The sequence below is a fragment of the Camarhynchus parvulus genome, chromosome 7 (assembly GCF_901933205.1).
Source record: "Camarhynchus parvulus chromosome 7, STF_HiC, whole genome shotgun sequence".
NCBI classification, from domain to species: domain Eukaryota; kingdom Metazoa; phylum Chordata; class Aves; order Passeriformes; family Thraupidae; genus Camarhynchus; species Camarhynchus parvulus.
In genome coordinates, this window is record NC_044577.1 from 11776759 (window position 1) to 11794656 (window position 17898).

At 41.0% G+C, this 17898-nt stretch overlaps 1 protein-coding gene across 1 annotated transcript in view; it reads left to right on the plus strand.

Annotated features, from left to right (window-relative positions):
* BMPR2 (bone morphogenetic protein receptor type 2) overlaps window positions 1-13532 on the plus strand; it is a 105675-nt gene extending 92143 nt beyond the window's left edge. Inside the window, exons 11-13 of the mRNA XM_030952500.1 lie at window positions 1863-2035; window positions 3080-4341; window positions 6027-13532. Coding sequence (XP_030808360.1) covers window positions 1863-2035; window positions 3080-4341; window positions 6027-6277 — 1686 coding nt within the window. The 3' untranslated portion in view covers window positions 6278-13532. The remainder of the gene's footprint in view (window positions 1-1862; window positions 2036-3079; window positions 4342-6026) is intronic.
* The last annotated feature ends 4366 nt before the right edge of the window (window positions 13533-17898 follow it).

Here is a 17898-nt window from a genome sequence, read left to right on the forward strand (position 1 = left end):
TTCATCTTTGAAACAAATGCATTTGTCCTTTTCATTTGAGAAATACAAATAAAAAATAATGCTTTCTTTTTTAATCACATAATTAAGGTACTCAAAAGATTTGGAATCCTCATTTGTGATTACCTATGCAGTCTTAGTCTGCTTCTGGAAGCATCTATGTTGTTACAGACCTTGATTAGCAGTATTGTTTTTCGTAGTATAAAGTAACAACCTGAGCAGAGGATGTACATAAAATAATTCAAAGGCTTTAAGCTGTGTTGAGATGTTACTATATTCTGTCTCACTTGCCAAAGTGGGGCCACGCTTGACTTCAGAGGTCAGCAGTGAAGGATATTAACAGAATAATAGAATTATGCAGATTTCTGGTCCCTTCTGTCTTCTTGATGAGTGCTGGTACTTGCAAATAGTTCATTTTAGCATAGTTGTCTTTCAACCTGAAACTAACAGAAAACACATAATTGTGGTAAATGTGATGCTGAAGAACTCTAGTGTTGATAACTGTGTGTACAGTCACTACTGTGTCCTTTAATGATCCTTAACACATCAAAAGGAAAGGATCTGCTACAGGACAGACAGTATTCAATTAAACACTGGTTGAAAAGTCTTGCAAAGTGGAAAGGCATGAGATTAGGATATCCACTGATTTAGTCTGAATGGTGACAAAATCAAGTCCTAAAAGCTGAATGAAGGCATTTTGTTGTGGGAGAGAAAATGGATCCAGTACCCTGACTCATGTGCCTCAGCTGAGGGGAGGGTATTGGCTTATCTCCAGTGTGATCTGCTGTGGGAAGGGAGATGAAAGGTTTGCTTGTGGGGGAGCCGGTCCCCACCTGTGCAGCCAGAGCTGCATCACCAAGCAGCAGTGATTGCCAGATGCAAGCCATGCCAGGAGCTCACTCCGTGGGCGAGGAGCTCTTGGCTCGTACTCAGAGCTGGTCCTGGCTTCCACTACCAGCAGGGCACAAGGCAGTTCTGGCACACAGACAGTCAGCAGGACTCACTGAATGCCTTAGTGCCCAGCTGGGACTCTGCAGAGTCCTCAGTGCTGGAGAGGTTAAAGCTGGGCTGTAGATGTGAGCTGTGCTGGTAGACCAGATCCTCTCCATGGCCATGGGCTGGCAGCAGGGGCCCATAAATGTCTGCCTGGCCTTTGTACTCCAGATAGAGTGCAAACAGAAGTGTTCAGTGCTCGTAATTTCAGTTGTTTCCTCTCCAGTTCCCTGAACATATGGCAGCATGTTTTGGAGGTCTTGAGCTCTAATCCTGACTGTACAGCTCATCCCACAGTGTGATGCCAGGAACACGTGTGTGTTTCTGTTTCTCCACCTGTAAAACCAGTGCAACAAAAATCTCCTCCCATGGCGCAGACAAATTCATTGATACTTACCAGACATTTGGGTGTCAATGTGGTAAACAGGAAGACAAGGATGATGAAGTGAGCACAGCTGTTATTTGCATACAGTGCCAGGGAGCAAGGCAGTGACCATTAGCAGAGCTGTGAGAATAACCATGGCAGCATTTCCAGAATATCAGCAATCCTTAGTACACAGCTCTCATAAGGCAAGGAGAGTGAGCAGAGCATGCATCCATCAGAGGGCTGGCTGAAGGTTGTATGGACATTGGTGTATGTAGCTTTTGCTAAGTGTATTCCCAGTTGATGTATGTATGTGAGGTGTGATAATATTAAATTGCACATTGCTAGTGTTAGGTTAAATTAGCTTCGAATGAAATTGTGTCTCTTCTTTTTCTCTCTTTCACCAGCTTGTGACTGTTTTCAGGCATGCAGAATGCTGCCATGAAACAGTAAATTGGAAGCACAGTATAAAGGTAAAATAACTTAAAGGGGTTTTGTCTCCTGGCAGGCTGTGAGGTCACTTAAAGAAACAATTGAAGACTGTTGGGATCAAGATGCAGAAGCTCGACTAACAGCACAGTGTGCTGAGGAGAGAATGGCAGAGCTCATGATGATTTGGGAGAGAAATAAATCAGTTAGTCCAACAGTCAATCCTATGTCAACTGCCATGCAAAATGAGAGGTAAGAGGAGAGCACACTTGGGTTTAGTCAGCAGGAAATGCCCAATGCAGTGCTCCGCTCACTTCAGGACAGAAGCTACTGCTTGCTGTACCCATTAAGTGAGGTGTGTTACATGACCTAGTCTGCATGACATAATCCCAGTTGCATGTGTTCTTAAGATCTCCTGTGTGTCCCCAGAATTCAGGTGCCTTTTATGTATACAGCTGTATTTCTCACAGAGGGGCCTTTTAAACTGAGCTTAGACAAACTGTCTCAGCAGGCTTGCCATGATGTGAAGTGACAAAGTGAATTGTCTTTAAGTACACTTGCTAAATGATGCATCAAAGTTCTGTTTAAAGTGTTCTGCTAAAAACTGTGAATTTGCAGCCAGTGTGAGTTTAGGAAATTACCAAGTCTCAAACCTGTAGTTTTTCAGTTAACAAACTGCAGGGCCATTGTTTAAGTTGTTGTTACTCTGACCTCAGCAAGAGAAGTGCTGCATGTTCTCTGCTGATCCAGAGGGAATGCGAATTTGCAGAGCTGACTTTAGTGCTTAATAGTATACTCTAAAAATCCAGATTTGAGAGAAGAATAATATTGCTGTATATGACACTGTTCATTGTCATGAAAAAAATATTATGTTCAAATCATAAAATACCTAAATTGTCAAAAAAGTAGAGTTTTCATGGGTTAGGACCTTGTGACATTTTCCCAGAATCACTTTCCTGATTTAGTCTGTTGCATTTTTGTTGACTTTCTTCAACATCACTTCTGTGCATCTAGAGCAGAACCTTAGCAGTACTTTGCCAACTGGACAAACAGCATATTGGACAAATAGAACATTACTGTTCTGCTAGGAAGTAACATCCATGATGAAATTTTGCCCTAGTAAAACAAATTTTCTTTTCAAGGAAGTTGCTGAAATACCTCAGTTTGTACAGTGTCTATCCTTAGTTTATGCATGAAAATGAACAGAAAGACACTCAGCTCTCTTAAATGAGCAGCGTTATAGTATGAAGTGATTTTTACATATATGATCTTAATACCTCTTATTTTTTCTTAAAGGAATCTGTCGCATCATAGACGTGTATCAAAGATAAGGCCATATCCAGATTATTCTTCCTCTTCCTACATTGAAGATTCAATCCACCACACAGACAGCATAGTAAAGAACATTTCTTCTGAGCATTCAATGTCCACTACACCATTGACTTCAGGGGAAAAGAATAGAAATTCCATTAACTACGAGCGGCAGCAAGCACAGGCTCGCATCCCCAGTCCTGAGACAAGTGTCACTACTTTGTCCACCACCAATACAGCTGGCCTCACTCCCAGCACTGGCATGACCACCATATCCGAAATGCCTTACTCGGATGAAACAAACTTACACACTACAAATGTCATGCAGCCGGGTGGGCCCACCCCTGTTTGTCTGCAGCTAACAGAGGAGGACTTGGAGACAAATAAATTGGATCCAAAAGAAGTGGATAAGAACCTGAAAGAAAGCTCTGATGAGAATCTGATGGAACATTCACTTAAGCAGTTTAGTGGGCCAGATCCACTGAGCAGCACTAGTTCCAGCTTGCTTTACCCACTGATAAAACTTGCAGTAGAGGTGACAGGGCAGCAGGACTTCACACAGGCTACCAACGGTCAGGCGTGTTTGATTCCGGATGTCCCAGCTGCTCAGGTCTACCCTCTACCCAAGCAGCAGAACCTTCCGAAGAGGCCCACTAGCCTCCCTCTAAACACCAAAAATTCAACCAAGGAGCCACGGTTAAAATTTGGTGGCAAGCACAAATCAAACTTGAAGCAAGTGGAAACAGGCGTAGCCAAGATGAACACTATCAATGCTGCAGAGCCTCATGTGGTGACGGTGACCATGAACGGAGTGGCCGGGAGGAGCCACGGCATGAACTCTCACGCTGGCACAGCCCAGTATGCCAACGGCACGGTGCCCTCTGGCCAGAGCAGCAGCTCGGTAGCGCAGAGGGCCCAGGAAATGCTTCAGAACCAGTTCAGTGGCGAGGACAGTCGGCTGAATATCAACTCCAGTCCCGACGAGCACGAGCCCTTGCTGAGGCGGGAGCAGCAGGTTGGCCACGATGAAGGTGTCCTGGACCGCCTGGTGGACAGGAGGGAGCGGCCGCTGGACAACGGGCGAACGAACGCCAACAACAACAACAGTAATCCCTGTCCAGACACTGCTGCAGCCAGTATCCAGAGCGTAGTGAGAAATCCTGGGCAGACCCAGAGCAGAAGAGCACAGAGGCCCAATTCGCTGGATCTGTCAGCCACAAGTAGTTTGGATAGCAGTAGTATGCAGTGTAAGTGCCTGCAGGGCTGAACGGTTTCTCTGACACCTCTCTACCTAATAACTGCATATATCTGCTCAAACAGAAATTATTTCCGTCTCCCATTTCTCCTCAAAGCATACTCATTAAATCTCATATAAATGTAATTTTCCTCAGCACAGCTTCAGTCTTTTTGATACAGTCCTGTCTCCATCATTTCCAGTATATTAGATCATTATCATCCTTCTACATACACAGAATAAATCTGTCTCTTTCTAACCCATGCACTCTGTCTCTAGGTTAACTTTCATTATTCCTTGCAAGGCTCCTACCTTTGGTAGATGCAAAGCATATTGAATAAGTGTCCCTTTTTTTCTGCAGGGGCACTTTAAACCTTTTTTCCCTTACTTTTCCTCATTCTTTCAAGAGTAGCTGTCTCTAAGATGCATTGATTAAAATAATTTATTATAGTAACTACTTATATGCGTCATGATTTTAAAGCAACTGATTTTACTGTATTAGCCCAGCGTAAATGGAGGGTCTGGCATTTTCTATTTTGCTGTCCCAGCTCCAGCAATTAGAGCAATTCTTCATCAGTTTGCCATGTACATAAATATTAATCCATGTAATTAGAGAAGGAATTTATTTTAATGCTTATTTCAGAATAACTTCCTTGAGAGTTTATGGCCAGAGGTCTAAGAGGTTACAATGGGGCTCTCCTTTTTACAGTAAGAATGTAATCATGTAGTTATAGTTAAATTAGGTACATCCTCTGGATTTGAGCCTGTCTGAGCTATTGGAAAGACCTCCTGGTGTGCATTGTAAAGAAAATGTATTTCCAGAAGTCACTGTAGTCTTGAAAGGTGCTTGCAAATCTCGTGACTGTGTTTAGGAAGATGCTGTGATAGTAGTGGAGTAAACTGGGATGCCAGGCATCTTTGGAAATAAAAGGTTTAAAACCAAACAAGAACATGCCTTTCAAGAAATGTAGTTGAATATTCAGCAGTGGAATGTTTAAGCCTTCCTTTTAAGTAGAAAACTTTAATTTTTGTCTTAACATGTTGATGTGAGTTGAAATCTTAACAATATAAAGAAAAAGTATTATTGCAGTGACTTTCTTTAGTTACAAGAAGGGGTTGTGTAAAGTTTTTTTAACAATCAGACTTCGACTGCAGAAGTTTTATCACGGTTAAAGTTGGTTCTGCCAGTTTTGCAACCCAGCATTCCAAATCCTGACTTAATGTCTTAACAGAGAATGGACTGTTTTGTTTTCAGGTGAAATGCTTTGCCAGGTGGAGTAGGATTAGGGAACCTAACATTGCACTATTTAAATTTTAGCCTTTGCTGTCCTGTAGTAGCAATGTTCTTTTGTACCTCCCATTACAGGTAATATAAGATACTATGATTGCAAAAACCCCTCAAATGTCAAATGCTGATTCTCCTGTTTGATGCCAGTGTGCACTCCAGGTAACACAAATTACTTCGCTGAAGTAATTTCTGACAGAGAACAGAATCTAAGCCCTTGTTTTAGTGGCAGCTGTTGTAGTTGATAGACTTGTCATGCCTCTGCCCCACGGTTGCTTCTGTGCTTATAGATTTTGTTATTTTGTTTCTGTTTCACATAAGTAACAACCCTGGACTCCAGTCTAATCTCGCCTTCCTCATAATACTATTTTCTGTTCTGTTTTCTTGTTTTGGTTTGGTTTTTTCCCCTTCAGTAGGTGACTCCTCACAGGATGGCAAATCGGGCTCAGGAGAGAAGATCAAGAAACGTGTGAAAACTCCGTACTCGCTCAAGCGGTGGCGTCCGTCCACGTGGGTCATCTCCACGGAGCCGCTGCACTGCGAGGTCAACAACAACGGCAGCGAGCAGGCAGTGCCCCCCAAATCCAGCACTGCTGTGTACCTTGCAGAGGGCGGCACTGCCACCACCATGGTCTCTAAGGACGCAGGGGTGAACTGCCTGTGAAGTGCTTCAAAAGCCGACCTTTGTTTTGCGTTATTTGAAACAAACGTGCAGAAGACATTTTAAAAAACTGCTTTCTCCTCCTGTCAGCAACCCCTACTACCAAGGACTCGCTTTAAATAGATTTCAGCTATGCAGAAAATTTTTAGCTTATGCTTCCATATTTTTTTATTTTGTTTTATTTTTTGAACGTTTTTGCACTTTTATTTAGTATCGCTAAAGTTAAGTCTGTCTGTTTTGACCACGGAATATATATATGTGTATCAAAGATGTGGTCTCAAAATATTTTTTTAAAAAAAGTAACAAAAAAAAGTATTGCTGATAATCAGTTTGGACCAGTTTCTTAAGGTCACTAAGAACATAAGCAGACTATAAGACAGGTTTGACTGCAGTGGTGTCTTGTAACCATGTTTTGATTTCTGTGCACAAGCTAGTCTGTATATTTCTATGTTACAAAGTGTATTCTCTTTTGAACCCCTTATTTTCCTTGTGTCATGTTGAAATGTGCAATAGTCTATAGTTCACAGTAGGCTTTATTGAAAAGTGTGTTTCTAAAACTGCCACATGTTCCCATTTTTGTATTTGTTAATTTTTCCTTGACAGTTGAGCAGTCAGCCGGTCATGACAGTGAACTTTGCACATCGTAGCCAGCTTGAAGCAGCTGCCAATATCACATTGTGCTCAGAGGTGACAATGCATGAATTTTCCCCAACTTGAAAGGGCTTTAAAAAAGGAACAAAAAAAAAAATCTGAGCTCCGTACCTTTCTTTTGATCCTCCCTAATCAAAATGTGTTTCCTTTATAGTAGTAGATGCCAGCCTGTGAAGCTGAGTAACAAAATGTTGAACAAATGTAAGGAGACAGTGTCAGCCATTTTTTCCATTTTATTTTGTGTGCAGTTTCACCCCCTGTATTTATGTGAAACCTTATTTAGATCACTAATGGTGTACATTGAAAAATGCATTTTATTCAGAAATATTAATAATTGTCATACTTAAAAGCTTGAGTGAAGATAGGTTGTGAACGTATTTTGTTTACACAGAGAAAAAAACATCGATCTTACTTGGCACAAAACAGTTTGGTGATGAGTCACAAGTCTTTCCTGATTTACCTCCTTACAGACAGGATGGGGTAAAAATGAGCCTGATTACTTATGCAGGTAGGTGCATCCTAATTGATTGTTGTTGCCAAGTTGAGTTGAAACTTGTCCTCCCTTCAGAGTTCTTAGAGGCCCTCATTCATCTTGGTAAAGTTTATTGCATGCTTTTAAAAATCATGGGTGTTTGTGGGGGAGGGTTGGGGATTTTTTTTCCCCTCTGCTTAGTCCCTTCTTTAAGTTGGTATGCACATTGAGTTTAGCTGTCAGTGAATGTGAATGTAATATGTATTGAGATAAATTGTTTATTCACTATCTCATGTAAACCCTTCATTTTTTTTGGAATGATTGGTTTTACTGTCTACTGAAAGAAAATAATTTTCTTATTAGTTAGAACCTCCTTCCACCTAAGAAACAGCCTTCCACCTGAGAAGCATTCTTTCCAATTGAAAACACCTCAGTAAAAACTATTTGGATATAAAAAGATGTAACACATCAGTCTTTGGTAACAAGCAAAGATTTATCACTTCATCTGAAAACTGGTGATGTTCAAAGAAAGAAAATCAATTCAGTCAGCCTGCCAGACTCCTGTGGCAGGATACTGGCAGCAAACAATTGCCTCCCCCAGCCTGTCTCCTTTCAGCTGACTGAAGCAGATGCTCTCTGCTTTTAAGCTCATTTGTTTCCTTGCCATTTTACCATTTTTCCCCCTGAGGTAGGCTTTGCCAACCCTGTTCTTCTCTATCTGCTGATACAGCTAATCTAATACATGCCTTGCTTACATCTGATTCTTGCTGTTCCCCAAAATTCCTTGCTTGTTCTTGATTGCTATGATTTTCTCTTGTAACACTTCTTAACATTTCTTAGATTCTCCTAGATATCTCCAAGAGATAGTGCTATAAATGCAGACTTTAAGGGTAGTTGTAGAAATACAAGCCACAAGGCACATTTTGAGCTCCCTGTGTTCTTTAAGCACCAGTTCAAATAGTAACTCTTGTCTCTGAGGCATAATTATGCTTTCCCCCTGTATAATAGTCATATCACCCCTTTTTAAAAACACAGCCTTCTTCTGGTTTGACTTTTAATTCACTCTCTGGTTTCCCATCTGCTGCAGTCTCACATCCCAGATGTTGAAAACTTGCCAGTTGCTCAGCTGGGTTTCAAGACCTGAATCAGAATTTCTGGCATTCTATTCATATTGCTCACTGGGCTCTCTTCTCCTCTGGCCTCCTGTGAGTCTCCATTTGGAGTGCTTGGTGGTGTTTTTTGGTGAGCACTGATCGTAGTCTTGAGGATTCTTCACTCCTATCCCAATGACTTTTCTTTGCCTTGCATGTATCATCCATCAGCATTTCAGAATGTGGGCTGAAAACAATATTTAGGACTCTAAGTCAGACTACTCTGGGGAGAGAAAAATTACTTCTCTGACTGCTGCTTCCTTCTGCTGAGACAGAATTGCACCAGTCTTTTAGCCTTTCTTTGCAAGCCATGCCTTTGTAAGAAATCCAACTTTTTTGTGATCAATGCAATCAAAATAACTTTAGTACCAGATGAAGATGTTGTTCTGCAGTTTTCCTTCAACATTCTTAAACAATACTTTTTTTCTTTCCTTTGTCTATTTCTGTTACTTGCTGGAGGGCCTTTGGAATTAATTCTAATTAGTAGCAAGATTGGCTGTGCAATCTACCATGGATAAATATAATTTGTAACATTATAGAAAAATGTACTTTATCAGGAAATACCCTATAGATTAAACAGATAAAATCTATTCTTTTTTAAAGGTCAGTCAAAGCAAACTCTAAAGTAGGTACCGAAATACTGTAATTCTGCACAGCTAGGTGAAATCAGATTAGAAGTTTGGTTTTAATGTTTAATTTAGTAATGCCATTTTTCTCCTCACAGCACATAATCCAGTATCCATAGAATACTATCTCTGTAAGTTAAATGAAATTGAATTTTCATGCTGCAGGGGATCGTCCTTAACCAAACAAAATACATGTAAGAGAAAGAATTCTACAAATCAAACACAGGGGGATGGTTGTTATTGTACAAGAAACAAGGAAAACAAATGTGATTTATTTCCTTGTGAGTTATGATTTTGCTTATTTGATTTTTTAAAAAAGGCAAGTTATGAAAGTTGATAATTTTCTATAAATTTCTCATGTATATTGCAGACAAGATAAATACAGCAAAATTAAAATAGAATGGTAGTGCAAATACCTATTAATTGTGCCACTGTCAAGTAGGCAATAGTAGAATATTTGTTATGTAATTTATAATGGAGAATTCATGTAAAATGATAGAGCAAACAGTTTTGATGTTTGTCTATATAAGACAAAATCCAACGTCTTGCTGGGTATAGAAAATGGTTTACTAGCAGAAGGCAGGAGAGTTGTTTAGGTTAATGCATTGTCTCTTGTTCTGTTTCCTGTATTAGAGATACCAACATAACGTGGTTTTTTGAATTCTAACCCTTTGAACACACAGACTATGAAGGCCTCATAGTCTTCTAAAATTGGTATTTGCAGGACAGATTATCTGCAACACTTCCCTGAATTTACTTATAATGCTTAACAGCTTGATATGCTAGCCAGTTAGTATTACCAAGGCCTTTCTTGAAACTCCAAGATGCACTTACACTGCACAGCTAAAGTAAAGGTATTCCTAATTTAAAAGAAAACCATCTGATAGTATCATAATTAGAATATTTTCAGAAACAACATTTCCGTTCTTGTTTTGCTTTCTTGGTGCCACTCATTTGTCTCTAGTTTTCATATAGAAAATTACCTGATTTTCAAAGGCAACACATTTTGATTTTTTTTCAGTGCACTGGGCACAAAACAATGCAAGATAGATGCTGGCAATTTTCAGGAAACAAGCAACAAAAACCTCCCACCTCATAAATATGTTCAGAAAGTTCACATCCTCCTACCTGTCAGCTTTCTCTAAAAGAAATCTGGAATCCTACCTGCCTCAGAGAGGAGAATAAGGAAGTTCTTTAATTGTATGGAATAAATTATTGGCCCCAAACTTAATAGTAATGAATTCTTACTTAAAAATATATATGTATACATTGTATATGCCCTAGTTCCAGTGTTCAGTACATTTTGCTCTCATGATATTCCATTTTTAAATGTTAAAAGATATCCACTAATACAACATTACTGTGTCTATGTTCAGATCGTTATTTTCTTTAAATGAAAAATACAGAAGTTCCCAATCATTCTTCCACTGAAATGTTACTGTGGACATTTCTTGCCTAATTAGGGTGAATTTTAAAATTGACATATTTAATCTGTACATTAGAAATGAATTATGCTGTAGTTTTTACTTGTATAAAAATGATGGCTGCTCCCATTGCTGAAATAGGCTGGGTTTAAGCCATAAAAATAATAATTGCCAAGCACAGTAGCATATAAATGACCTGATATCTAACTGGAAGATTTTTAGCAGCTCATCAAAGTAAAATGAAATTGGATTGATCAGTCTTTGAAGGATCATAGACTGGACAACAATATTTTGCATAAATTGGGATTATTTGAACTTTTCTGTCTGGTCTCCCAGTACCCATTTTAACAGGTAACTCTATTAACCTTCTTTTTAAAACATGCTTACTAATTTTTGTTCAACCTCAAGCCTTTCTTCAGTGAAAAACTATACATATTGCAGTGCAGCCAGATATATATATTTTTATGTAAACTCTGTGTGTATTTAGATGCATATGTATGTTGTGTGTAAGTTCCAGGATTTAATTCTGTGAGTTACAGCTTCAGATGGTAGCACTGGTAGAAAGTATAATGTGGGGGGGGTTTCATATGCCATTTTAAAATTGTCTGTAGTGCATCACAGTAAAGCTGGGATCAGACTGTGACACACAGTCCAGTAGTTCAGGATCTCCTGTGACAGACATGTCACTGATTGTTTGGGTGAAATGGATTTACGAGAGAGAGAGAGAGAGAGAGAGAGAGGAAGAGAAAAGCCTGGGAATGCACATGACAAGCTTTATCTGAAGTTGAGTAATTTAAGATGCCTCTCTCAAAGATCAAAAAATAACCCAAAACACTTAAAACATGATAATTTTTACAAGGCTTTTTTATGTAGTAGCTATAGCTATATGTGTGGTTGCCATTTAAACGTAGTATTTTAGTCCATTAAATCAAATTGCATTTTAGGCTTCTATATTGTCATATGAAACTGTAGCTATAGAAATACATCCCTTTTTGATCTCACCCATCCCCCAAGTAGGTTCAGTTTTGACATGAAAGAGTAACAAATCAGTTTTCTCATTTGGGGATTCTTCTGTACCGAGTAAAATTGGAGGCAGAACTTCCATTTCTGCAAGAACAGATTTGTGCTCCTGCAAATGCGAAAGGATGTTATGTTCAGCACCTGTGTTCCTGAGGGAATGGGCACCTCCAGGGCTCATGGCTGAGCCCAATGCTCCTGGAATCCAGCAGGAGTCTGCCTTTGGCAGTGGGCAGAGGAGGGGTGGGTTCTGGTGGCTGTGCTGTTAAAGGTTTCTGGGGAGGATTAGCCCTAGGAAAGCTGATGTGGAAGGTGGGAATGCAGGGGCAGCCCTGGCTCCTGAGCCTTGCTGGGTGTTGCAGTTGGGGATTCAAGCTGTGCAGCTGGGTCAGCACAGGGCAGCTGTGGCTTTGTCAAGAAGTGGAACTACATTGGGGGAGTAGGAGTGGAAGGGTTCAAAATAAATCCTCATTTACACCAAGGCCCTTTAATGTTGATCTGGTCTCCATGCAGGTCTGTGTTAGCAGTGCATTATTAATACAAGTTACTTCTTATGGCCATTTCTGTTTATTTCACTGTGGTTTAATCTACACGTGTGCATAATAAGCAGGAACTAGTTGGAGTTATGCTAATTCTTAGTGTAATCATCAGCCATTTTTCAAAGCCTATTGCTGATTTCATCAGCAATTGTTTGAATTTGCAAGTCATTCAGTTGATTAACTTCAATGCATACACCATGCTTCCACAGCACAGGAAGGAAGGATTTCTTCCCGGTCCTTACAGGCTTCTGCAGATGTATCACTGGAGTGTGTCCACTGTGGCACAGCACCTCACCTGGTAACTGTTTTAAAGCAGAAATAATTAGCCTTTATAACTTTCTAGTTCCAAGGTCTCCCAAACCTCCACTTTTGTAGCCCATTCACTTGTTTTTAAGACAGAAAACATGTGTGAGGTTTATTTTTAGAGCACTTGATTCACTTTCTTTTTTTGTGCTTCAGAACTGTATCATGAAGTTTCACACTTCAATCTTGTTTATTCAGAAAATAGTTAACGTTTCTGGTCTTTGTAGTTTGTAAGAAGTCACAAGAACAAACAGGCAAGTCCAAGTTATAGCTGACTCATTTGTCACTTTTGAATTTCCTGATTGGTGACTCTTCTCTCTCTTTCACACTGTTGAAACGTATTTAAATTGGTTTGTATTTGTATGTTTCTTGTCTGCTTTTTGTCTCTAGAGGAAAGCGTGCTCTATTCACATTTATATAAGCTGGAATAATGTTTTACAATTGCTGTTGATTATTTTCCCCCCCAAATGCAGTATAAGAGGAAAATAAACATGGCAAGAATGAATTTTTAGGGTTTGGTCTTCTGTAAAGGCTGAAGTAAGAAGATGTGAAACTGCCATTTTCCTTATGAAAGACTGTAAAGAGAGCATTACTTTCTGAGCGAGCTTTTCTGGGGGAAGAGGGGGAGAAATCCTAGATATGGAGTCTCATCAGAACCCTTTTGTTAACGGGTATTTTTGGTTTTCCTCTCAAACGACTGAGGAAATATCATGTATGAATTTATAAATAATTGCTTTCAGTTATTTCTTTTGTATAAGCTGCGCAATACCCTTGCTATGCTGTATAAGTTGTGTTTCATGGAACAGTGTGAGTATGAAATAAAAAGCTAATTTTTGGTTTTTAATCATCTGTGGATGCCACTATGAAAGCTGACATTGTTAAAGCCACTACAGAGTTTTCTATGAATACTTGTAAGAATTGCTTTGTTATATATAAACCTAAATAAAGAGATTGTATTGATACAGAGACATGGGATAAGAACATTTAAAAGGCTATTCTTTAGGCCTGAGAGAAAAGGCTTGCTGTAAAAATGGTGCATTATTCCATTTATTAAAGATCATATTAATGACAAAAAGCATGGTCTTTTGTTGGTGGTTCATATCGTTATTGGCCATGAGTATGAACATGCTCCAGGAATGAGAGGAAGAAGAAACCCCCCTTGCATACGTGTGGGTTGGTTGAACTGAAAAAGATGGATTAAGTTATAGTAGAAGGATGCTGCTAATTTCCACTGACTGACACTTTTCCACTATACACGGATTGGTGGCATCCATTCTGCAGCTTGGATGTTGTTTTATCTCTCCTCCTCAATTATTGTTAATTTATTTTTCTCTGTCCACGTTGATTATTTTTGCAAGCAAGTAAGTGATGCGAGTCTCTGGCCAAAGAACTAATTCAAAAATTCAAAGAAAGAAGGGAGACAGAATGAGGAGCTTCATTTCTTGCTGTCATAAATAAGGAGGAAACAACAAACTGAGGCAAGTAGTGTACGGTTGAGTATCTGCCTGTATGGCAAATCATCTCAGCCCCACAAGTGAAGCTAGAAACCTTTGGCTACTGGAAAGGACCATGGCAGGCCTTGCTTTCCCTGGAAGCAGGAAGCACACTGGGAGTGGAGGCCAGCGTGACAAAAGCAGCTGTGTCCCCAAAAGCAGTTCTCGCTTTTGGCTTGGCTGACAGTAAGAGCAGCCAAGTCCTGCCCTACCCCAGCAGGTGTGGCTGAGCCTTATCCTCAGGGCATCTGAGAAGCCTGACTCAGCCCTGCAGGAACAGAGTGTGAATGGTGAATTTTACTGATAGATTTTTCTTTGGGTGCCTGAGCTACTTGGACTAAAGAAAGTCTCCTCATGATTTCCCTGTGTGACCTCTGCCAGCTCTCCCCTGCAGAAATAACCACTTTTATTTGCTTTTGCTTTGCTAATGGGAATTGAAAGTAAAACAACAATAATTATATTCCCCTTTGTTCCAGAGCAGTGATGCAGCTGCAGAACGTACTTTGTGGAACACAGCCATGTCAGTCTTCCATTTGTTTCCATTCAGGGTTTTTTTCCCTATTTACGTCTTGCTAATTCTGATGTTATGGAAATTCTCCACGTGCAGGAGATTATACACATCTGCTCACTGCCATGACTCAAACCACATTCTATTGGATAAGAAGGTTAATTTTCCACAGGCAGGAAAACTCAACTATACCAAAATATTTCTATAAATTCAGCCTTTCATGTTAACCTGAAACATTGTCATTCTCCATCCAGGGAAAAGTTTAAATTCCTGGAATTTAAATGGCACACTTGGGTATTCTGCTTTTATGTCAGGGGATCTTATTTCAGCTCTCAGTACCGTGGGGAAAGTCTGTGAGAAATCCACAAATGGTGATCTGAGCTGAAGTCATGCTTTGGGGATCACTGATGCCTCTTTTACAAAGACAACAAATGAGGCTGCCTGAGGACAGCTGGTCTGTGGGAGGTGATTAAGGAAAGCAAGTCTGTATTTACTATGCAGTGTCTGAGCAAATGGCATTTCCAGACAGGGCTCACATGAGCACTGGAAAAATGTTAAGGATGCAAATACTGAGAAATGTTGGAAACAACTGATCCAGGTGCATTTCAATTCACAGGACAGGAGCTTTCCAGCACCCTCCATCACGGTCCATCAAGTCCTTTTGAGAACAAGGACACACAGTCAGTAGAGAGCAGGCAGGTGCCTTGGGCAGATAATGGACAAAAGCCAGTGGGCAGCACCTCAAGTACACGAGGTGGATTTGAGGAAGGAGAAAGCATGAAGGGAGGCTAGGGCGACTTGTTTCAGGCATCAGCAACGCTGTAGAACTCAGCATTTGTCTTTGGCCCAATTTCTTTGTTGTTGCTGCCAAGTGCTAACAGGAAAGGATAGTGTAGGGCGTTGTGATAAAGAGGGTGCAGAGGTTGTACAGCTCATTTTACCTGTGCCACTGAGTGTAACAGGCCTGCAAGCAGCTCCTAGGAAAGGTACAGGCCTGTTTGCTTTCCCCTGTCACCTGTTGCAGCCTTTGTTTGGGAGAAGTTCATGCCACAAGCTATCAGATTTCCTAATCAGAATGACTAGAAATACCGCTTTCTTAAGCTACTTTTGTGCGCAAGGGACTGTGTGCATGGGGAGCGAGACTGGCTTGGGCCCTGTTCCTGGTTTTGTTCCTGACAGTCTGTGTGCTTTGCAGTGACTGGTATTTTGCCAGTCTGCTGTAATATTGAAATTACACCTGTTTTCTCCATCCCCTTCCCTTTCTCTCCCTTTGTCGCACTCCCTCTTTCCCCTTATTGGAAAGGTAATAATTGATCCCTGCAGATATGTTGTAAAGAGTAACTTCTAGCACCTCCAGGTCTCTGGATTGGTTAAAACATCAGATCTGGCACAACTCACTGTGGCAGGGTATAGGTGTGACTAGCCCAGGAGGTAGGCATTGCTGATGCACACATCAGCTGTACTGGTGCAGCCAGCATGTGTATGGATGACCAGAAAATTTCCTGCAGGATTGATCTCTGCTGAGGTGGAAACACTTTATTGGGAACCTGTATTTTTTTTTGCCATTCCAAGAATTTTCTTGCAGGACCAATAACAATTCTGAATCAGGCCTCAGAAGTGGCTGGCTTAAAATCACAATTAAGCAGGCTAACTTCATTTATTGTTTGTTTCTGGAAAACCAGGATGCAACTAAATCATGTGTTTGACCTTCACCCTGTGATCATGAGGGATGGAAATGTGCTTTTAAGGCACAGACACGCAGAAGTTCCCATCCATTTACATGTGAACTGAGAGTGACACGAGAAGTATTTTCAACCAAGCAGAAGCAAGCAGCAGTGTCAAGAAGACTTGATCTGGGCACTGTGTTAACCCCAGCTCAGCAGCCAGCCACAGGAAGGGCTCACAGGTTCTCCTGTGGCAAACCAACAGCCTCGGGAATCCTTCTCCTGCCCTGGGGGGTGCAGGAGGCAAGCAGAGGAACTGGACTCTGCTGGGAAAGGGGGGGAGGGAAGCAGGAGGAAGGGCAGAGTTGTTTCAGGATGAGCCCCTGGTGGGATGCCAGCTGGAAGAGCTGTGGCTCCGTGCTGGCAGTGCGGAGAGCAGCTCTTGCAGGCTGAGCTCTTGCTCGGCGTGCAGCCTGAGGCAGGTGCCCCTCCTTGGGGGAGGTGGGATAGCCCAGCACAGCTCAGGGTGGGCCTCAAGGAGAAGGGACACCCTGCAGGCTGGCCATGATGAAGCTCCAGCTCAGCCATGCCAGCCACAGCTGCTGGAGATGTCTGCCTGCTCCTGCTGAGCAGAATCAGGCTGACACCTTGTCTGAGCACTTGGCTGTGTATGGCAGCAGAGCTGGGGCTTTGCCCACCTGTGCTTTCTTCCTCTCCAAGATCACATCCTGTCTCTCAGTGGTGGCTCTCTGGCTCTCCTGGAGGCACTCAGGCTGAAGGGGAGGCACAGTGCATGAGGACAGGATGGCACCACAGAGACAAATTGATGTCTGCTTCAGATGTGACCAAACAAGTTAAAAGCTCCCCTGCCACCCATGGCAGAGTGCAAGGGAGGATTCAGAACTCTGCATGATCTATTCTTTCCTAGTAAGTGTTTTCCCAAATTGGAGAATCACATGCTCATGCTTCATCATATGCTCTGCTTGAGTCAATTAGTTTAACTACAGAGCTAGTATATGTCTATGGAGAGAGAAGAAAAATCATTTTGTCACTGCCTCTCAGTGCATGAATAAACCATGCCAACATGCTTTCCACCAACTCTTTACCTTTTCTAAATGTTATATGAACAAGTAGAAGCAAAATAAGATCTTAGGCCTGAATGAGAAAGAGTGAACTCTCTTCTCTGCTCTCTTAAGTGTCTGTAGTTACATGCCTATTCATCACTTACACAGGATGTTTATCATCCTACAACATGGTCATAAAACCTACAGTACAGAAATATTGTCACTTACCAAATTAATTTATAGTGTCAACATTTGAAACAAATACTTTATAGTGTGTAATTCCATTGTCCTCACAGTACAGAAATTGTGCTGGTGCCTTGCCAGAGCAATCAGTGTTTAATGTTTGTAAATGAAGAATTTCTTCTGTAATTTGCACGTGCTTCTAACATGAGACTAGAAATACAGAAATACATTACACGTCTAAACACAACACAAATATAGAAAAATCTATTATATTTGCAAGCTCTGTAAATATGAGCTAAAAATGCTAAGGTTTTGAAAGAAAAAAAATTCCTTGCTTCCTAAAATGTAGGAAAGTTTTATTATTGAATTGGAGGAATCATGTGCAAATTATCATTCAGCATCTTGTAGGGTACCTGGGGGAGATTATACTGTCTCTTGTGGACTAGGCCACTTCTCTCAGTGTTTCTGAGAAAAAAGATTCTGAAATGTGGTGGACAACATGCTTTTCCTGCTGCTCATTCTCTTCCCT